The sequence below is a fragment of the Strongylocentrotus purpuratus genome, unplaced genomic scaffold (genome assembly GCF_000002235.5).
Source record: "Strongylocentrotus purpuratus isolate Spur 01 unplaced genomic scaffold, Spur_5.0 spur5_scaffold_6, whole genome shotgun sequence".
NCBI classification, from domain to species: domain Eukaryota; kingdom Metazoa; phylum Echinodermata; class Echinoidea; order Camarodonta; family Strongylocentrotidae; genus Strongylocentrotus; species Strongylocentrotus purpuratus.
In genome coordinates this window covers 10,903,456-10,923,598 of record NW_022145612.1, presented here as the reverse complement: position 1 = coordinate 10,923,598, position 20,143 = coordinate 10,903,456, and the positions used below count along the sequence as shown (strand labels likewise).

General features: G+C 38.1%; 1 protein-coding gene across 2 annotated transcripts in view; it reads right to left on the bottom strand.

The window, feature by feature from the left end:
• LOC579674 (extended synaptotagmin-2) overlaps positions 1 to 16,900 on the bottom strand; it is a 59,066-nt gene extending 42,166 nt beyond the window's left edge. Inside the window, exons 1-3 of one of the 2 annotated variants that reach the window (XM_031000436.1) lie at positions 15,022 to 16,900; positions 3,864 to 4,210; positions 1,724 to 1,765 (exon numbers count right to left, since the gene is read on the bottom strand). In XM_031000436.1, the coding sequence (XP_030856296.1) occupies positions 1,724 to 1,765; positions 3,864 to 4,210; positions 15,022 to 15,223 (591 nt within the window). In that variant the 5' untranslated portion in view covers positions 15,224 to 16,900. The remainder of the gene's footprint in view (positions 1 to 1,723; positions 1,766 to 3,863; positions 4,211 to 15,021) is intronic. The other variant, XM_031000437.1, reaches the window with a different exon arrangement.
• Between the last annotated feature and the right edge of the window lie 3,243 nt (positions 16,901 to 20,143).

Genomic DNA, 20,143 nt, shown 5'->3' with positions numbered 1-20,143 from the left:
ATTGTAGCAGGTTAGTGGTGGGCACATAATTCCACGAGCTAGCGAGCGTAGCGAGCGTAGCGAGCGAAAAAAAAAATCACTTTTCTTTTATAGGGAAAATATGGTACATAAAACTTGGGTTCATTGTTCCATGTCAGGGACGTGATTATTAAAAGCGGTGTTAATTCTATTTTGGCGAGCGAGCGTAGCGAGCGAGCAAAAAAAATCACTTCTCTTTATAGGGAAAATATGGTATATAAACTTGGTTTAATTGTTCCATGTCAGGGACGTGATTATTAAAAGCGGTGTTATTTCTATTTTGGCGAGCGAGCGTAGCGAGCGAGCAAAATTTTTGTAATGATAATTGGTTCATAAATTTCAGATTTTTTTGTTGCAGGGCAGGGCTTACACAATCATGTCTAAGGTGATGTTAATTCCCTTTGGCGAGCACGAGCACACCAAAACTTCTTTGAATAACGTTTCGTACATAATTATTAACTGGTTGTTGCAGGTTGGGGCGGGCACGTTAGCGGTGTCAATTCCATTTTGGCAAGCGAGCATAGCGAGCAAGCAAAAAAAATAAATTCTCTTTTAATAGAAATTAATAAATAAACTTGTTTTTATTGGTGCAGGTCAGGATGGACGCAATCGCGTTTAACGCGATTCAATTCCTTTTTGGCGAGAGGGCGAAAAAACTCTTCCATTTTTAATGATATTGTTGCAGGTCAAGGGTGGGCACAATTGTTTCCAAAGCAATGTCTATTCATATTATTCGCGAGCGAGTATAGCGAGCGAGAAAAATGAATTAGTCTCTTTTAGTAACATTTGGTACATATATTGTGTGTTATTGTTGCCATGGTTGCAGGTCGGGGCCCGTCGGGGCAGGCACAATTGTATTCTAGGCAATACTAATCCTTTTCTCTTTTCAGGGGGACGAGGAAGTGAAAACATTTAATACAAAATAGGCTAGCAAGCAGTTCGCGCCAGCGAAGAGTTTCAAATTTGTTATATCACTTATATTTTCCTATTTTCATTTGTTTTAATATTTCAGGGCCGTATGCTAAATATTTTTCTGATGGGGGAAGGGGGAAAGATGCGTTAAAAGTTTTCGAAGAATCTCAAAAGCAAAAGGAGTGAAGGGAGTTCGAGCGACCGAACTGGTCATGAGGGTACTTTTGCATTTTCAAAAGTAGAATTGAAGGATTTGGTATAGGCCTACACTACATTTTCAGGAAAAAAACTGTACGATTTCAAAATATCTGGGGTCAACTGCCCCTCCCCTGGTGCTTACGGCCATGTTCTTTATTTTTTTCCCCATTTTTATTCCTTTCCTTTTCTTTTCCCTTTTTCTTCCTTTTCTCGTCTTCTTCCTTTTTTCTTTCCTTTTTTTCCTTTTTTCTCTTTCTTTCCTTTTTTCTTTCCTTTTCCTTTTTTCTTTTTCTCTCCTTTCCCTTTCTTTTCTTTTCTTTCCCCTTTTTCTTTTTTTCCCCTGGAGCCCGTCAGGGGGGGCACTCTGCCCCCCCTGCCCCCCCCCATAGGTACGCCACTGCCCTAGGGCTAACCTAAACTAAACTAAACTAACCTAAAACCAAACTGGAACCATAACCTTACATCTTTGATGACATAAATCCCACAACTTTTGTCACCTTAGCAAATGTCTGATATTCCTCAGGTCATAATTGCCTAACATCAAAACATGACTCTAATGACCTCATTAATCAATATGATGAGATTGATGACTTACCTGGTTGAGCCATTCTGCCCTCTCGATGTCAGGAAAGTATACCTGAAACATAACAAATAAAAGGTAATATGTAAGTAAGCATGTTCAATTGATTTTAATATAAATATTTTCAATGTACAACTTCACTTTTAAACAGATATGATATGACACACAAAGATTTTTTTCCACTGAAAGTGATAATCGTACTGCTGATTGCCAAAGGAAACTTCACAACTTTTAAAATGAAAAAAATGTATGCTACATCTAAGTGTGTTTTTATAAAGAAGAACAAAAAACTGTTGTACTTTTATCCTAGTGGCCTCTTGCATTAAGGGGTAAGCTCTAATGTAATTTCCACTATGTATTTCCTACATTATACTGTACATACGGTAGATTATTTATATGATCATGAATAGTTAAAAAATAAAGTGTTAATTTTCCAAGTTACCCACCTCTTTACCACTTAAAATGAAATACTGGATTTTTCTGGGGGAAGATGATGGGAGTAAAATATAAATCTACAATATTTTATCTTTTGTACATACCCACAGAATTCAAGAGTGCAATTTTTTCTGAAATATTTTTCTAAGAAATTTTTCAGCAGTGGAATTACTACAATAAGTTTTATTTTATAATGGCTTCAAAGGAAGAGTACCGGTAGGTGGATGAAATTTAGCTGTATTCAGGTTGCATAGAACTATCAAACTGAAATAACACTTATTCTCTGTTTACAAATAAATAAGAGCTAGATTCGCATGTCAATGCACATCGCATCATCCCCTCCCCGTTCCTTCTTTTCTTACCCTTGAAACTGTACCAATCAATACATGTAATAATAAAACTAAGGTTTTCACACTCCACTGGTCAACTTCAGCCATAATCAGTTGACCCTTTATTACCTATTGCAAAGAATTGTCAATGCAAGCTCTATTAGGAATTTAGGATTCCTTGTATATTTGTATCATGGAATTTCAGATAAAACATCAAGATATAAAATATCAAGAGATAACAGTGCAAGAGATAACAGTGATCAGTACATGTACATGTATAAGTTTCCTTTTTTTTCCTTTTCATTATATTTTCTCACAGGTGTTTAAGTCATTAAAATTAACACTTTAGGCAGTAGATTCAACCTTCCATTATTCAAAATGTATATTGGTTTCACCAGGGAGGTGAGACTTTCACTTAGATTTTGGGAAATTTAAAGTCAGTATTGAAAGTGAATGACAACCTTGTAGACATGTGATAGGTGGATCTTACATTTACCTTGAATAACGATTCACTGAACCACTGAATACACTTTTTAATGAAAAGCTTTATCAAATTTCAAATCACCCTAGCAAAATATGTAGATAATGAAAGTCGAGAGGCCACTTTCGAAGACAGAAACAACTCTTTATCTTCAATGGTAATTCTGGTGTATCATGATTATTACCAGGACTACCGGTACTAACCTGACAAAGCTCAAATTATCTGGAGTCTATCTTTTAATCGTTTTTGCATGACTTTGTCCAATTTTCATAACTCACCAGTTTCCATGCAGATCATTGTCCATTGTTACAACTTATTTTATTTAAACAAATTAAAGGTTGATGTTAGTAGCAGGAGCATGAGAAAGTTTTCTTTCTTTTTTTTTCTGAGAAAAGGCAATGAGTAGTTGGGTATCTCTTGCTTGAATGTTTTAAAAAGCCAGGTTTCGTAATTCAATTAAAACTGAGAAATATTGAGGATGGTTATCATATTCATAATCCTATTCATAATGGCTTGGCTTGAGTTGGGTATCCTTCCATTTCTAGTCTATCGTTGATATTTGGAGCTTATATTTTAATAAAAACAAAACCTTTGAAGCTTGTATATCATGAAATAACAGATTTCAATATCAAATTAGTCTTTAGAAAAATTAAAAAAACATACCTATGACGGCAAATCCCAGGTTTCGTAATTCAATTAAAACTGAGAAATATTGAGGATGGTTATCATATTCATAATCCTATTCATAATGGCTTGGCTTGATCTTGAGTTGGGTATCCTTCCATTTCTAGTCTATCGTTGATATTTGGAGCTTATATTTTAATAAAAACAAAACCTTTGAAGCTTGTTTATCATGAAATAACAGATTTCAATATCAAATTAGTCTTTAGAAAAATTTAAAAAAACATACCCATGACGGCAAATCCCGAACTACACCGACAATGCTATCTCGCTCATTCTCCACGGCTGCCCTGGCCAGTGCGGTCGACCGGGCTTTGCGGCGGCTGGCGCGATCTCTCCACACACTGACGACAACAATGAGCAGCAGCCATAATACACTGAAGCCGAGGTATCCGACAAGCCAAACCATCAACAAAATTCCCAAAATGAAGCCATGTTTTCTGATCGATGACAGCAAATCGGTGCTCTCTTCCACCTTGATATTCCGGACAGGTTCAGTGGTTGTTTCATCTCCCACCGTTTCTGAATTTCCAGGTACCATCCTGAAGACGAAATTCCGCAGAGTCTCCGCCGCATCTGCAAACAACAGTGGTAGATGGAATTAATAGAATTTGAAATCGATTGTTGGTATAACGCGCGCGCGCGTTCGTGGGCCGACCGTTTATTATGTGTCAATCAATCACAAAGCTTCTTGTTTGGGGGAAAGTGCGGTCAAGATTAAAACCATCGTCTCGGCGCGGCGGGCCAAGGTAGTAACTCCTTGCATACACCATGTTCACCTCCTTGGTACATGCCGCGGTTGTCGATCTAGGGGAATTTTCTATTTCAATCACAGCTGGACAACCAGAATATTATACCCAATGACTATCGCTTTGAGTTTCCAGTTTAGCCTTTTTTTGGTGATCATCAAAGGCGTATTAAAGTTATATAAGACCAAGGCAAGACAAGAAAAGTAAATATTTGAATGTGAGAATATGTGGATTGACTGATCTTGAAAGGGCTCCCTGATATAACCAATGGACCTACATAACTTATAAGTCATATCCCTACCAATTTACCATATTAAAAAAACTACAAGAAAATGGTTTACAGGTGCCCTCCCCCCCCCCCCCCCACAACAAAAATCTGCTGGGGGCACAGGACCACAATATTATTCATTCATTTAATAACATAACTTTGATTTATATTGAGAATGACCCCATACAAGTTTTGATTTTACACAAAAAATTGTATTGGACTTGGAGTTTGAATTTTAATTTTTTTTTTTAAGGGGGGGGGGGGGTTCTTCCACGAGATTTATATTTTTGTTATTTGTATAAAATTATCATCATATGGTTGTTGTTGCTGGTGTATTACTTTTTCCCCCTGAAATGTAAGATGTTAAAAAAAAAAAAGAGCCATATGGTAGTAGGGCCTATACGTAAATTTTTGCTACTGTAATTTGACATTATTTGTGTCTGAGCGCAGGGTTAGTTCTCATGCGAAATGGTGGGGGGGGGGGGGGGAGTCCCAGTGGTGGATTCAGTGGCGGGCATGGGAGTGAGGTCCCGAAATAAGTTGATAAAGGGCATAATATTCAGACAGACTGTCAGACGTATTAACAGGGGTAGAACGTTTTAGAACATTACTGTCCAAGAGTGCTATATGAAGCTTGTATATTTAAAAGATTTATTGATGTATAACCTACTGGGCCTCCGAATGAAAGGAGCTGGCCAGTCATATAGTTTCAATATCGCTCTTCCCACACCGGCACCACCATATTCTGTATACTATACCACGTATACCGGAGATTCAAGCTGGCTTAACAAACCATTTTCATAAGTTTAATGCACAAATCTTAAGTGCCTCGTTCATATTTATTTATTCCAATCACCTGTTACGAATAATTGTATTTCAATCGTCAGAATGCAAATTGCATATTACATTACGTGTTGTAAGGTAAGACAAGTCATGATCTTTGTTCTACCAAGGAGGTAGGATTAATACATTGAAACGAGGCTCTTAACAAAACTTTGTGCATCAATTATTATTGTATTACGAAAATGAGCGTGCTGAGTGAAAGTAACATTTGGGTCTATATTATTATCTTTCAACAGAGAGGTCGCTCTGCAAGATGGCAAGCTCTGTGAATATTGGAGACAATGATGTTCAAGGTATACAGGGGGAGGGAGTACTAAAAAAAAAAAAAAAATTGCCCCGACATTAAAATAAAAGGTTAAAACGTGTTTTTTGGCCCGGGGGGGGGGGGGGACAAGTCTATTTCAGTATTACTATTTAAAGTTGCTAAATCCCTAATATTTTGTCTATTTCACATTACACATTATACATCTTTCTTGCGTGTCCCTAATTTAGCGTATCTATCACAGGGTGTGGTCGACGTATGCTCCCCATAGCTCCGTCTGCAGGCAGTCACTGTTTTAGAAGATATTTGCAGGGGGAGGGCTGGGGTTCTTGCTTTCATTATGAGTATGCCGCGCTTAAATTCATTTATTGTCACACACATCACCCACTCCCATTTAGCTATTTCTCAACTAGTTAATCAAATCGAAAGAACGAGATCAAATTATCTTAAAAACTGTTTGTATTTACATTCCAAAGACATTTAATAATAATATTCCGCTTTTTATATAGCTTGTGTCTCTAAGCGCTTTACAGACTAAACATTATTTTCCCATCCGTGCTTTGATAAGGTCTAAATGATATTTATTTTGCAAAGTAAGATAGTTATCTCTGTTTATCACAAAACAAATATTTACAGATAAACTGCGGACCTACAAAATGATTATGATGCGTCAATAAAGGCCTACCCCTTTTTGTAAGACCGAGTGCAAATAATCATTAATACCTAAACATTTATTAATTATTACTTCTTCAAGTGATAAAAGCCATGGGTCTTAACTTTTTACCTGTCTCGGTATAGGCAATTAGAGCAAACAGTGGGCCACCACATTCATTTTTGTCACACGTACAATGGGTGAAATATACTATAAAACAGTTGTACAGTCTATTGAATTTTTAATGAGTGGTGAATTTGTGTTTAAACAGGTAAAGTCACGAATTATATCAGTCAGTGGAGGATCCAGGGGGGTGGGCAGGGGCCGGGCCCCCTCCACGTGTAAGGGCTGTGCGATTTTTCGAGGACCAAAGAAATTAGTGCTTACTAACCCCCGAATTATCGGCCGGCTGTTTCGCCACTCACGAATTGGACCCCTCCTCAATCAGATCAATTCAATCTCTTCCAATATTTCACAGATACAGCAAACTTCTGATTTACGTACCTTTTTCAATTTTATGCCGCATTGCTCTTGCTATGACAATTGGCACAGACCGCACTTTGTTTTCCAGTATATGAGAATCCATATTCATTTTCCTACAACGACAAATTCAAGAAAATGCAATTCACTGCACCTCGTTCTTAGAGGAAGCAACATAAGAAGAAAAACTATCCTGGTTACGATAGTTACATTTGCGTTTCCGTTTATATTTTAAATCTCAATAGTGACAAGTTTTATGACAGGCGTCAAAATTGTGGCAACTAAACTGACAGAAAATCCGATATCTAACTGAAAAGTAAAAGTTGCATGTAGCCTTTAATATTCCGGATAGGGAAAACGGAGATTATTTTGTACATTATGTTCCTGGTATTAGTTACGGTATATGTTGTGGCATATAGCGGGTATCCAGACATTGGGAGGGGGCACCGGTATCATGGTGGGGGCGGCACCGTTACTCAGTGGATGAAATGTGAATTATCATTCAAGGCCATTGATTAGAATAAGGGGTGCACGGGAGAGGCTCATTATCATCTTTTTTATGTTCTCTTTTCCCCTCTTCCTTTCTGTCTCTTTTTTTTTCACTTCTGTTATAATGTGAGGGGGGAGGTGCCCCCGACCCCACGTAAATACGCCACTGTGTGACATTTTGAGGTCATTGATTGGTATTGAATTTTGTGATTGAAGTGTCAGGTTTCAATTACCATCAATCATTGTCTTAGCCACATTCAAGGGCGTTTTCGCAAGTGGAAAAGAGACCTTAACACATTTTGCATATAATTTATAGCACTGATCCCGTGTCTACGGGTTTGTGGGAGGGCACGGTCCTGGGAGTGTTCCCATGCAACTAAATGGCGAAAAATGCCATAGAGATATAGAGAGGGGAAGAAAAAGAAAGGAGTGACACACCCCCCATCACCGTTGGCCTTCTTGAGTCAAACAGGTGCCCCCCCCCCCCCTCGATAGCTGGATCTACACTACGCCCACTACCCCGAGGGCATTGCAAACACAATTGATTCTGTCTTTTTTTTTAATGATATGGTCAAAGTTATCATGGAGTATTAAAACAATAATGTGATATATCCACGGTTATCCCCAAAGTGGAATGGGGTGGGGGGGGGGGGGGGCACAGCATATGGTGTTACCACAGTTATTCTTCTGATAAAGGGGGATCTACATTGTCCATACGATGAAACTGGCCCAAGGAAGAATTCAGCATCACTTTTAATAAAATTCAAAGGCCTATTGACTCCCTCACACTAATAGTTACTTTCTGGAGGTCACCTTTTGTCATCACGATCTTGCATACTACAATTAATTTTAGGGCAATCTCTTTGTCAAAAATGCTGGGATCCAAAAGAGAAGGCGTAACATAAACTAATATCAACCACGATGGCCTTGAGTATTATGCATAATTATGCATGCATTAAATCCTGTTATGATTTAATCACGTGCACAATGTATTCTCTTTAGGGTTAGGGGTAGTCATAAATGACATTCAATTTTCCTGATTGGGCTAATTTCAGGCATGAATTCAACTAGGCCATAATCGTAACATTACCTTATTGAGTTGTAACATATTTGAAAATCAAATAAGAATAAAAAGTGCTTTTATTTTAAATCTTGATTAAGTTTGAGTCTTGTATAACTATAAAAGTTATCACGCATGCAGGTATTACAGAGTGCCCCAAATTCTATAAAAGGCGAACACGTATACAAACCCACTTAATACTCCTCTTTTGTGCTCATACACAAAAGAGAGGAGGATTTTGTTACCTTGTATTTAAAGTGATAAACGATTCCCCACCCCACCACCCCCCCCCCCCCCCAATCGGTAATTTAGGTTTGGATTGTTCATTGTTGATCATCCAGAGTGTTGATATAAGATATACCTCACTATTTTCAAGTCACCATTATTTATGATTATAGTACGTGAGCCACCTTTTTTTTATTCGGGGGCCTTCAAAAAGGGGGGGGGGCGTCCTTATGTTTGATGCACGCACCACTAGGTCTGATCTACATTCTTATTGAGAGAAACAAACTATATTGGAGGAGCACAGACAATCTGTATTTACTGGGTATACCCAGTTGTTATTGTGCTATGAAAAAATAGACACTGAGAATACAACAGATGCAGTGAGGCAAATTTACCTTTCAAAGTAGGCTAAGGGTTTATACCAAGGATTCTAAATTTGGCTGCAATGCACTCTGTTGAGAAAGAGGACTGTTAAAGCAATCTACTTCGTAGTAGGTCCATGGTTAAAGGTATCAATACACATACGATTTATATCAAATATTCTCTGATTAATCATTATAACAGATGTATCAACGAGGTTTTTAGACCCAACATGGATTACAAAATATCAACAAATATAATTTTATTTTTGTTTTACACAAACGCACGGAGCAAAGACAAAGTGCTTGTATTCGTGATGGTTATGATGTTTTGCGGTTGGCCTTACGGTATCTTCTCATTATAAAGGTGCTTTGTGGCTTCGCAATTTAACCAATACCATTGTGTTTCAACAGGTGTTGTGCTCAAAATGGAATTTTCAAAATTGATGGTAAATAATGATTACCCGATGATTTTTTTTCTTCTCCAATATTGAAGACCTTCGTAAAATGGCGATCCAATTTTGTAACAAATGAAATTGACCGAAAACTGACAAACCAGAAAATCCGGCAGATGAAACTTTGATCCCAAATCCGAAAAATGACAAAAAGAACGTTCTGAATATTCATATTTTGATATCACGAAATGCATGTAAATCTCAAATTGGCGAAGATCCCCTGACTGCTAAGTAATAATGGATAATGCTCAAATTTTGTGTTAACTAAAATATGATTATTGATTTTCCATTCTCTCTTTCATGACCTTTACCTGGGCGCTTGAATCGAGAAACAGTGGTATATTGTTTCTCCGTCCAATTAAAAGATCCTGTTTATCAACAGAATTATTAAATATTATTATTACAGACACTGTGTATAGGATCGACATGGAGAGTTGTCCAACAATACATCACAGTGATATGACCAATTTGCCAATAGAAAGTTACCATGATACTGATCTCAAATCTATAGAGTGATAACTTTCTCATTGTTGACCTAATTTCCTTCCATTTTACGAACCTCTTTCCTTTTTGTTTTAACTTTCCTTCTGAGCAACAAACAAGGTAGAATTACAGTTTAGGGCCAAGTTGCATTATTTGGCAAAAATATAACTTTTATGAAGGAAACCATTGGTGGTGGCGTAACAAGGGACAAATAATGGGGGAGTGGGGAGGCACTGAATGCGATGAGATGGCGAGGGTGAGAGGGGCGGCGTGGCATAATGGCGTCCTCGTCTCTCATTCTTTTTCACACCTCCTACTTTTCCCCATCTAACCTTCCTTTTCTGTCACCCCATTTCCTTCTCCTTTCCCCCTTCCCCTCTCTTTCTCTCCTTTCCCACCCCTCTCTCACTTTTTTACCCTCTCTCTCTCTCTCTCTCTCTCTCTTTTACTCTCTCGCTCACCCACTCTTTAACCCCTTTCTTAATTTCCCCTCATCCCTTGGGATGCATCTGCCCTCTGTGCCCCCACCTTTAACACAGCTTAACATAATTTATGCCCATCTTGAATATAGGAAGTGTGACAGGAAGAAATAAAATTTAACAAAATTGTAAAAATGCAGAATCTATAGCCCACATGACCTATAACTATGATGTTAGAATCAAAACGAAACATTACAACAGAACAATAATCTGCGTGTCTATTCTAAAACACTTGAACTTCAACGTGATCAATATTATACAAATCTTATAGAGAGACCATAGCCTACCCACATCTTCTTCTATGCACAATGTACGGAGAAGACAAGGGGTATTGTTTGTGTAACAACGATTTTGTCACATAATTCTACCAACACACTATTATGTTACGTCTTGAAAAATAACGTTATTTTACAAAGAAAATCAAATAAGTGGTCAATAACCCCTCCTCCCCCCCCCCCCCCCCCTCCGACAAAAAAGGGCAGGTGCACACTAATGGTAAAGATGGCACCCACGGTCAACTGGGGCAAATGAAAATTATTAGATACAGTGAGTTTTTAGGGATGGATAAAGGCCTGTAAAACGAAGGGGTTCTAGGGGTTTGAGCAACTCCCCACTGCAAAAAACAATCACTTATGATTTATGTCATATTTCCACCTTTTCCAGTGATAAGGGATCCCCAGATGTGAGGATTATTTCCCCCTTTTTTTAAATTTATTTTTTGTTTTGTTTTGTTTTCCTTTTCATCAGACAATTTTATTGGAAAGAGATTCTAAGAGATGTGAGGATTTTTTTTGACCCCCCCCCCCCCTCCCCGAAAGGAAAACAAATGCTTTAATAGAACTGTTGCTGAGCTAGCACCATGAGCGTCCCTGGACGGTGTAAGTTAACACTATTACTATTATTATTATTATTATTATTATTATTATTGTTATTATTAAATGGGAGTGGGATACAAAAATGTGGTGAATAGAGCATGGCCTGAGAAATCGCGCTTACAGAAAACGGGAGGGAAGTCATTTTTGTTAGACTTCAACAAAATAATCGTGAAGGCCAAGTTGTCACAACTATTTACCATTGCCTGGTGTGAAGGCCCCAAAAGCTAATTTTGTAACTGAAATCCCACCGGGCAATTTCCCAAGCGGAAGGATGTATACGAATTCTCTCAAAATGTCTTCAAAATCAAGTTAATTTCCTACATTTAGCCGGCTTTGGAGCCCCATGCATGATCCCAGTGTAATGAGAATATGAGTCACTGGATACAATTAACAATCTGCTAAGGACACTTTAAAGGTAGAGTATAGAAGCAACCTAGTATGTCTATGTCTTTTTCAATAACATTTCAACATTTTCAATAGCCTTAAATACACCGAAAAATAAGGGAATATTTTTAGTCTGTGACTTTCAACTAATGGCTGACAAATTACTCGTACATGTTGAATTGTGTTCATTATCTTGGCAAGAATATTCATTTTTCAAAATAAGTACTTTTATAGTTAATTTATAATGCACTGTGATACTGAAAAAAAAGCATTGAGAGAGCTACAGATATCACTTCACTTAATATTTCAATTATCATTGTTGTTTCAACCCATTTTAAATAGAGAGAATATAATTTTATTTGGAATTGATTTGATAATTTTATTGGCGTCTTGTTTTAGGACAGGATCTTCGACAAGAAGTTTCTTTGATTTAAAGACCAGAGGATCTCGTTTGTTGAGGCCAATAAACACGAAACTGCTCAGTTTGTTTTAAGCCTATTTAAAAAAACGTTTCTAAGTATATTTTGTCGAGGTGCCACTTTCAACCAAAAAGCAACAACATATTCATATCGGATTGATTTTGAATTCGTAAGGCTATGTATGAACCTATCAAGACAGAATTAGTCTTGTTTATTAAGGCCTATTATAAACAAATATTGGAAGTCTTGTCTTTTTTTTATTGGCGAATAAAAAACTTTATAAGTTTGTTTATAGGCCTACAAACTAAACGTTTCAAGTATATATCACATGTAGTTCACAAATATATTAGTTTGTTTAGGCCTATACACACATAAGCTACAGAACAGAATACACGTTCTTGTTTTCGTTGTTTGTATTTTCCATTGCATAACTATTTTGTTTTCTGACTACTGTGATACCCTTATCATACAAGAATGTGGACAAGATAAAAAGAGACTGGTTCTATTACAAAAAAAAACTGCACTCTAAAAACTGAAATGTTAAATCACCATTAAAAGGCCGAGGAGTGACCACTCTTTCAGAATGGTAGATTAACACTTTTAACATGCTGGATCCAACACTATAAAGGTTGAATCCAGCAAGTTAAAAGTATCAATCTGACATTTTGAAAGAGTGGTCACTCCTCGGCCCTTTTAAATTGCGATTTAACATTTTAGTTTTCAGAGTGTAAAAAAAAATGTAGGCTAATAATAAAACTGATTAATATACTGTAGTTTTAAAATTAACTCTCTCAATTTTCACGGCAACGAACATTATATACCCGACTTCAAAAAATTGAGCCTCACTACAGATATTATGATGCATTATGGAATTATCTGGTTTGATTCCCTGTCAAATGTATGAGATTAAAAGAAAAGTTTAAAATAGTAGCCTGCAGATTAGCAATAGAGCTTAACTGCAGGTTAATGGCTCTAGGGGTTTTGCAGAGCTAATGACTCAGATGAATATCCGACAGTTTGTGCTGACCCCTACTGAAAATACTTTTAATAGACAATCACCCATGTCATATTTAATCATACTAATGCGAACTCCAAAGTATGAACCGACATTTTCCACAAGATTCGCATAATTCCGGGAAAACTTTATTTAATAAGTTTAGTACAGCCTTTATCTTTATAGTCAGTAAATTTTCTATCATCTGACCATGGTATATTAAATTGTAAAATATATTGCTTAATCAGGGGCGGATCTAGCTTTTTGCTAAGGGGGGGTTGACCAATAATGACGATGCGGAGCATCGTCCACGAGCCGCGAAGCGGCGAGCCGATTTTTTTGGGGGTGTTTATTTGAACCCCGTAAGTGATGTTTTCCTGGCATCTATTCACACAATGGAGACCATAAAAAGCAGTGCATGAACACGTCCGTATTACACCCCCATGTATGGTAATTTACCCTGTATGCCAACTTTTTTGCATGATTCAAACATACCTTCCAGTAAAAAAAGATGCGAGACTGGATTGCCGCAACTTAATTCTTTGCCCTGTTTGCTTCCATATTGCTTGTCACTGGCAGACCAGACTGATAAAAAAGTGAGCAACTTGAACAAGTAATCCAGGAAATGAGCAGCCCAGCTCAGCGTGCGTTAAATCTTCACTAAATGCCCACCCAAACGACACTTAAAATATCCCCAAAGTTGCCAAATTTTGACAGAAAATCCCCAAATTCGTTTTTCATAAAACTCAATATTATTTTCATTCCCAAATATTTATTTTTCATCCCCAAAGACTTCAACAATCCCCCAATTTTTTTTTTTTTTTAATGTGGGGATTTTGGGGATGAGAATCGGCAACGCTGGCCTAGCTTGTCACTTCGGCGGTGGCCCGTGTCCTCAAAAAAGCTGATGGGGGGGGGGGGGGCAAGGGACTCTGTGACATTTGTTCGCCCAACCCCCCCCCCCTCCCCCCAAAAAGAAATAATAATAATAATAATAATAATAATAATAATAATAATAATAATAATAATAATAATAATAATAATAATAATAATAATAATAATAATAATAATAAATGAAATAAATACATAGAAATAGAATAAAATAAAATTACAAGTTTAAAAAAAAAGATAAGATTTAAAAAAATGGTCCCCGGATTTTTTTTTGGGGGGGTTGCAACCCCCCCAACCCCCCCCCCCCCTCTAGATCCGCTTCTGTTAATACACAATGATGTGATGTGTTTATCATTTTCAAAGCCATTACTGGCCTACAGCAGTCTGTAATGTTACCTTTACATAGGCCCACTTGCTGCATTAGGCAAGTCGCCAATTCTTTATTTGCTTGCTACTTATAGACCATACATTTTTGGATATCATTGATAACAATTAGGGGCCTACAAACAACAGCCAATATATTGCTAATGCAGCTAAAAATACAATTACTCGAGCGTTTCGAGCCCTGGCTGAAACTTCTTTGTACGTCGTTAATAAACAATATAATGGGGATAGGAGGGGGAGGGGGGGGGGGGGAGTCGAGCAACATTGGCGTTCAGCCAAATTGTCAACACACTAACATTATACGCTAATAACCATAAAATATATGACATTATTGACATTAACATTTGCAACGTAGATAGGTAACAAAAACCTCTGAATCTTTGGATGTAAACTTTGAATGGTAAATGTCAATGCATGCATGTATTTAATGCATGTGTGTGTGTGAATGAGGGGGGGGGCGGTTGTCATTTACCAACTTACAGACTTAAAGAACAGCAGAAAGTATATAAAAATATTCAATCCCAACGACTATTGCCTGGATACTCAAAGTATTACCAGGCGAATATCGTGAAAAATGAGATAATGATAATAGATAAAATATTCGTAGTTCCTATTTCAATATGTTGATAAGCTTACCTTCATAAATTGTAGCCCACATTCTTCCGATTGACGTCCAGAACTTTTTCCCGATTTCAGGCTTAATTTTTTTCCCGAAATTAATATCAGGGCTAAGCTTCTTGACAAAGTCCGTGGACGAAAATTGGCGGGTAAATTTCGGCATCGATAGTTTTCTGGATGCTCGCTTCGTCGACCCTTTGCTGTCTGAATTATTATTCATCTTGAAGGAGAAAAGCAAATTCTTCTTTACTGCAAAGCACTTTTAATGCAAGTTGATGATCTTGGTTATTTTCAATGGATCATAATTGAACGTCTTCATTAATTTGATGACACAGGAGTCGACACTTTGATGATGATCGTCATTCTTTCAGATAATATCAAGCTTGAAGTATATAAACAGAGGCGATTCAACACATTAGTACCTCAAAGATGACACAGGAAGGCTTATAATAATGTTTGTTTATCTAGGTTTGATGTACGTATATAAACGTGAGCAAGAGCCTTCATGGTTTTCAGTCGCATCACCGTCTTGAATGCATGTTGGTGTGATTCACAGATTTTCTGTCTCAGAATTTCCGGCTAGGGATCTGATGAGAAGATTACGCAAGAGCTAAGCTAAAGACCTTCGTTTTGGCAGGGTCTTGGGGGCTCGACTAAACCATGGACGTACTAAGTAGTTCCATGAGTAAACCGAGCAAGAATTCAGCTGTTTTAATCCCACTGATATCAAGAGAGTTGTAAATCCTTAAAACCAAGACGAGTCATATATCCACAGGGTTCAACATTATTCAAGTGTAATTCTGTTTTAAGCCGTCAGCCAGCGACTATCGGGTGTGCCCTGCATCACGTGACAAATTTGTGAACATAATGTAGTCTGCTACACCCCCTGACACTCCCTATACGCTATGTCGTGACTCTGTGATGAGATTGTAGTTTAGTCAACGCAGTCATAAGCAGCTATGAATAGGCCTACCACAATGATTATAAAAATCGCTCTTATTTGATATCTAGAGCGACAGTGGTAAACGAAAACAATTTTTAATGACTCCAATAGTCGAGGTTTCTCTTAATTCTCTCAAACTATGCAGAGTCCAAATCAAAGATCCGTGATAATGTATAGTTTAGCCAATTCGCTTTCTGTGTTGATACTCCGACGTGCAATTCTAAAGTGGACCAGTCTCTGCTATATGAAGTTGATCGCATACAGGCCAAGTCGACCTACCCACATGAACTTCTCGCTATGATCTCGGAAAGTTATGAAAATTCCTTTTCGTACGTTGTCTGCCACGAGACACTGTGCTGTTAACCTCTAAACCTCTGAAACCTCTGAATTACCTCTCAAATATATTTTCCTGAAGGAAATTGACTGTTAAATTTGCGTTGGTTGGCTATACGTAGGCGTGAGGTATATAGGTTGGCCTGTTCAAATAATATGCTCGAATGATCGTGCGCTTAAATCACTGCACTGGCTTGGCGATTGTAAACACAAATACGAACACACATGCATACAAATATACGTCTGATAGAAATCCCTTGATGACAGTTTAGGTATTCCAAAGGTATTTCACGGTATTTTTTTCAAACAACAAAAATTATCAACTGGAACGCGGCCAAAAAGGTGAACTGTTATGCAGAATCGTAAAGTTTCGCCCATGAAAATATCAAGGGTTAAGAAAAGTCCGCACTCAAGTTGAAGTTTAAAACAGTAGTTATTTTGGTATATCCTCTGATATTTCAGTCAGAACGAGTCAGAAGAAAATTATATTGATGAAGGTTCACTTTGAGTTTACAGTCTTCTCGAGTCCATGGCTGCATGTGATCCCCTGAAAGCATATTCCAGTTTACAGGTGTTTTGTAACAGATTACAGACGATCAAAGCTAAAAAATATTGTTTAATTTATTGGGCTCAAGACTTCTTCCCCAATTAGCAAGATGCGCTTTAATAGTCGCAAGCCATTTTGGCAACAAACCTGCCGAATTTACTCGGACTAGTAATTGCATACCTCGGTTGAACAACATTATGAACATAATAATTATGTAATATTTCCTCTGCAATGTTTTACAGGCTACAATGCATACCACAGCTGATTCAGCCAATATTGTTGGTATATTCGCTTGAGTGGTTTTGTAAACAGGTATTGGATCCGAAGTACGTATAGGACGTTCGGCAGCGCACGACATTCAAAAGAATATATCCCTTCTTCTCCTAGCTAATTCTGTTGATTTTTGTATCAGAAACTTCTCAAGCGTTTCTTTACCTTCCTTTTATGTCGCATATCAGAGAGACCTGGAATATTATTACCTTCAGGAATGCGAGTGCGTGGGATGGCCCAAATTGAGTTTGGTAGACCAAAATAATATTTTACGATATTTTATGCTAGTCAGTGGCGTAGCTATAGGAGGTAGGGAGGGCACCTCGAATGGCGGGAAAATGTGTGTAGAGAGAAAAGGTGGATATAAAGATCGAGAGATTGCGTGTGTGTTTGTGAAATATAGAGAGAGGGGGGGGGAGAGAGAGAGGAAGAAGGAAGGAGGGAGAGAGAGAAGGAGAGAGAGAGATGGGAGAAGAGAGAGAGAGGGGGAGAGAGACAGAGAGAGAGAGAGGGAGATAGATAGAGAGGGAGAGAGAGAGAGAGAGAGAGAGAGAGAGAGGGGGGGGGGGGAAAGGGGGGGGGGGAGGTAACATTAGAATAAGATGACTGCACACTTCCGCAACCTCACGCGCACAAAACGACCTTGTTCTTCCACATTTAAACCACCTAACTCGGGGTTCCACCACCCCTCCCCCTCCCCTCCTCAGTGGTTGGACTGCCACGCTACACCTCTGCATCTACCGTAGTCAAGTTCACCACGCTACAATGAGTGTTTACATGGCAGTGTTGGTATCAGTATTCAAAAGGCAAACAAGATGACTTGACTTAACCTTCATTGAAGTTCAAAATGTATATGCCCCTGGGAGAACGTAGGCAAGTTGAAAAGCTTATCAAATGGTAAACAAAATAACAAAATACACTGCGAAACGCAAAATAATGATTTTGCACTTTTCGGAAAAGGTTAAACTCGGAGCTAATTATAATAATATGAAAGAGTTTTACATAATTTGAAATCACGTTATACTATAGAGTCAAAGGTTACGACCTAGCCTGCAAGATGAACAATCTGTAACAAAATGTTATACTGAATATTTATGTGATAACAGATAATAATCCTTTAAGTATTAATGCGCCTCTTTCCGCCTCTCTCGTTATTTTTTTAATTTAACTTCTTTTTTCTATCTACCCTTCTCTTCCTCATTTTCTCTTTCCCTTTTCCCACCCATCTCTTCCATTCTCTCTGCCATGGGTCTCTTTCGAGTTTTGATCCTTACAGGACTGGACTTGACCCCCTTGAGAAAGAGAGAGAGAGAGAGAGAGGTGGAGACATTAGAGCTGCATCAGTTTTAGTGTCTTGAAACTATAAAAGCGCTATGGATAATCTGTCGTTCCTTTTTCCATTGTCTCTGTCCCTCTATCATGGTTGCACTTCATTGTGTATTGAATAGCTGGATGATTTTATTATAATCATGTTACTAACTAATCAATCAAAATCATTACAGCCGACATGATACTGAAATGAGGGGAAAAGGGCCAAATTTGGGAGATTTTATTATCATGGCCTACACGCGCTGTTTAAAGCCTATCTGCACTAGTTTGGCCAGGAGAGATTAGACCTCCCTGCATGGTCACTGACAGGTGATTGTCTCTAATATTTCTAATGATCTAATCAAGTTTAACAATTTTGGATGGCGTAAAAATTATTAATTTCTGTTCTGAAATTGTTTGCTTAATTGTTTTGCATGTTTCATATTATTGTACTCTGTTTCTTGTATTATAGTAATGCTGGTGGGAAGCATATTTCCACATTGTGGACGAATAAATAAATCAAATCAAATCAAATCAAATCAAATCAAATAAAATCAGCTCCAATTAACATAAGAAAAAGGGTTTCATGGGGAGCAGCGGTCACGGATTAGGCATTGTTTGCTATGTAGAGGGCGCAAGTAGTTATGCAGTAGTGCAGTGGGGCTTAAATCCAGTCAAATTAGAATGATTTGCAAATGAGGGTTTTGCTATTAATATGATCGCAAAGACTGCCAACAGCCTTGTTCATCTGTCCTCATCACCTATTGTGATATTATTTGCGAACATTACAATGGCACATTACGGAATCCCAATATGATTTCTACATGGGATGTACAGACATCGGTATTGAAATTGCTCTTGAATTGATATTTCGAAAGTGTTTACGACCGTGTGAATTTTGAGTGACACTTTACATTTGCAGCTGAACACTGCACTACTTTGATCAACCATAATGGGGTGCAATTAACTCGATCAGTCGATCCTCTGATTCAGTACATGTTACAAAATATACAGGATGAGTAAATGCCTCTTAGCTATAGTAAACGATGCGGATTAGACAATAGCATCGACGAGGATCATAATACATGTTTGAAAAGATATCACTGTAAAACTTAAGTCAAACATATTTTATCCTGGTGACTCGACATAATTATGCTCCTGCGACAGTTACCCCAGGCTATATTTCGCCAAAGGCAGGCGCGTACACAGGGGAGGGGGTTAACCTCTGTGTGTAAACCCCCCCCCCCCCTTGGATTTTTTTTTTTTTATTTTTTTTTATTTAAAAAAAATAAATTAAAAAAAAAATATTCCCATGGCTGACCTAAAAAAGCTGACCTTACCCCCCCCCAACGGAGCAATGTCAAATTTTCAAATTTCGAGACCCCCCCCCCCCCCAAAAAAAAAAAGTGTCCTCTTACCCCAACCCCCCCCCCCCCCCCCCCCCCCCGCTTATTCAGCGGCTTGCTGACTCGTTGCGATTTTGGGGGGACCAAAAAAAAAAAAAAGTGTCCTCTTACCCCCCCCCCCCCCCCCCCCGGCTTCAACTGGCTGAGTCGTTGCGAAATTTTCGGCCCGATTTATAAATTTTAAACCCCCCCCCCCCCCCTTGAAAAAAGCCTGCGTACGCGCCTGGTCAAAGGTATAGGGTTATGGTTGCAGTTTGGGATTATGGTTAGAGTTAGTTATTGTGTTAGATCCAGAGTTGAAGTTAAGAATCCGGCGAGTGTAGGAAATTGAAG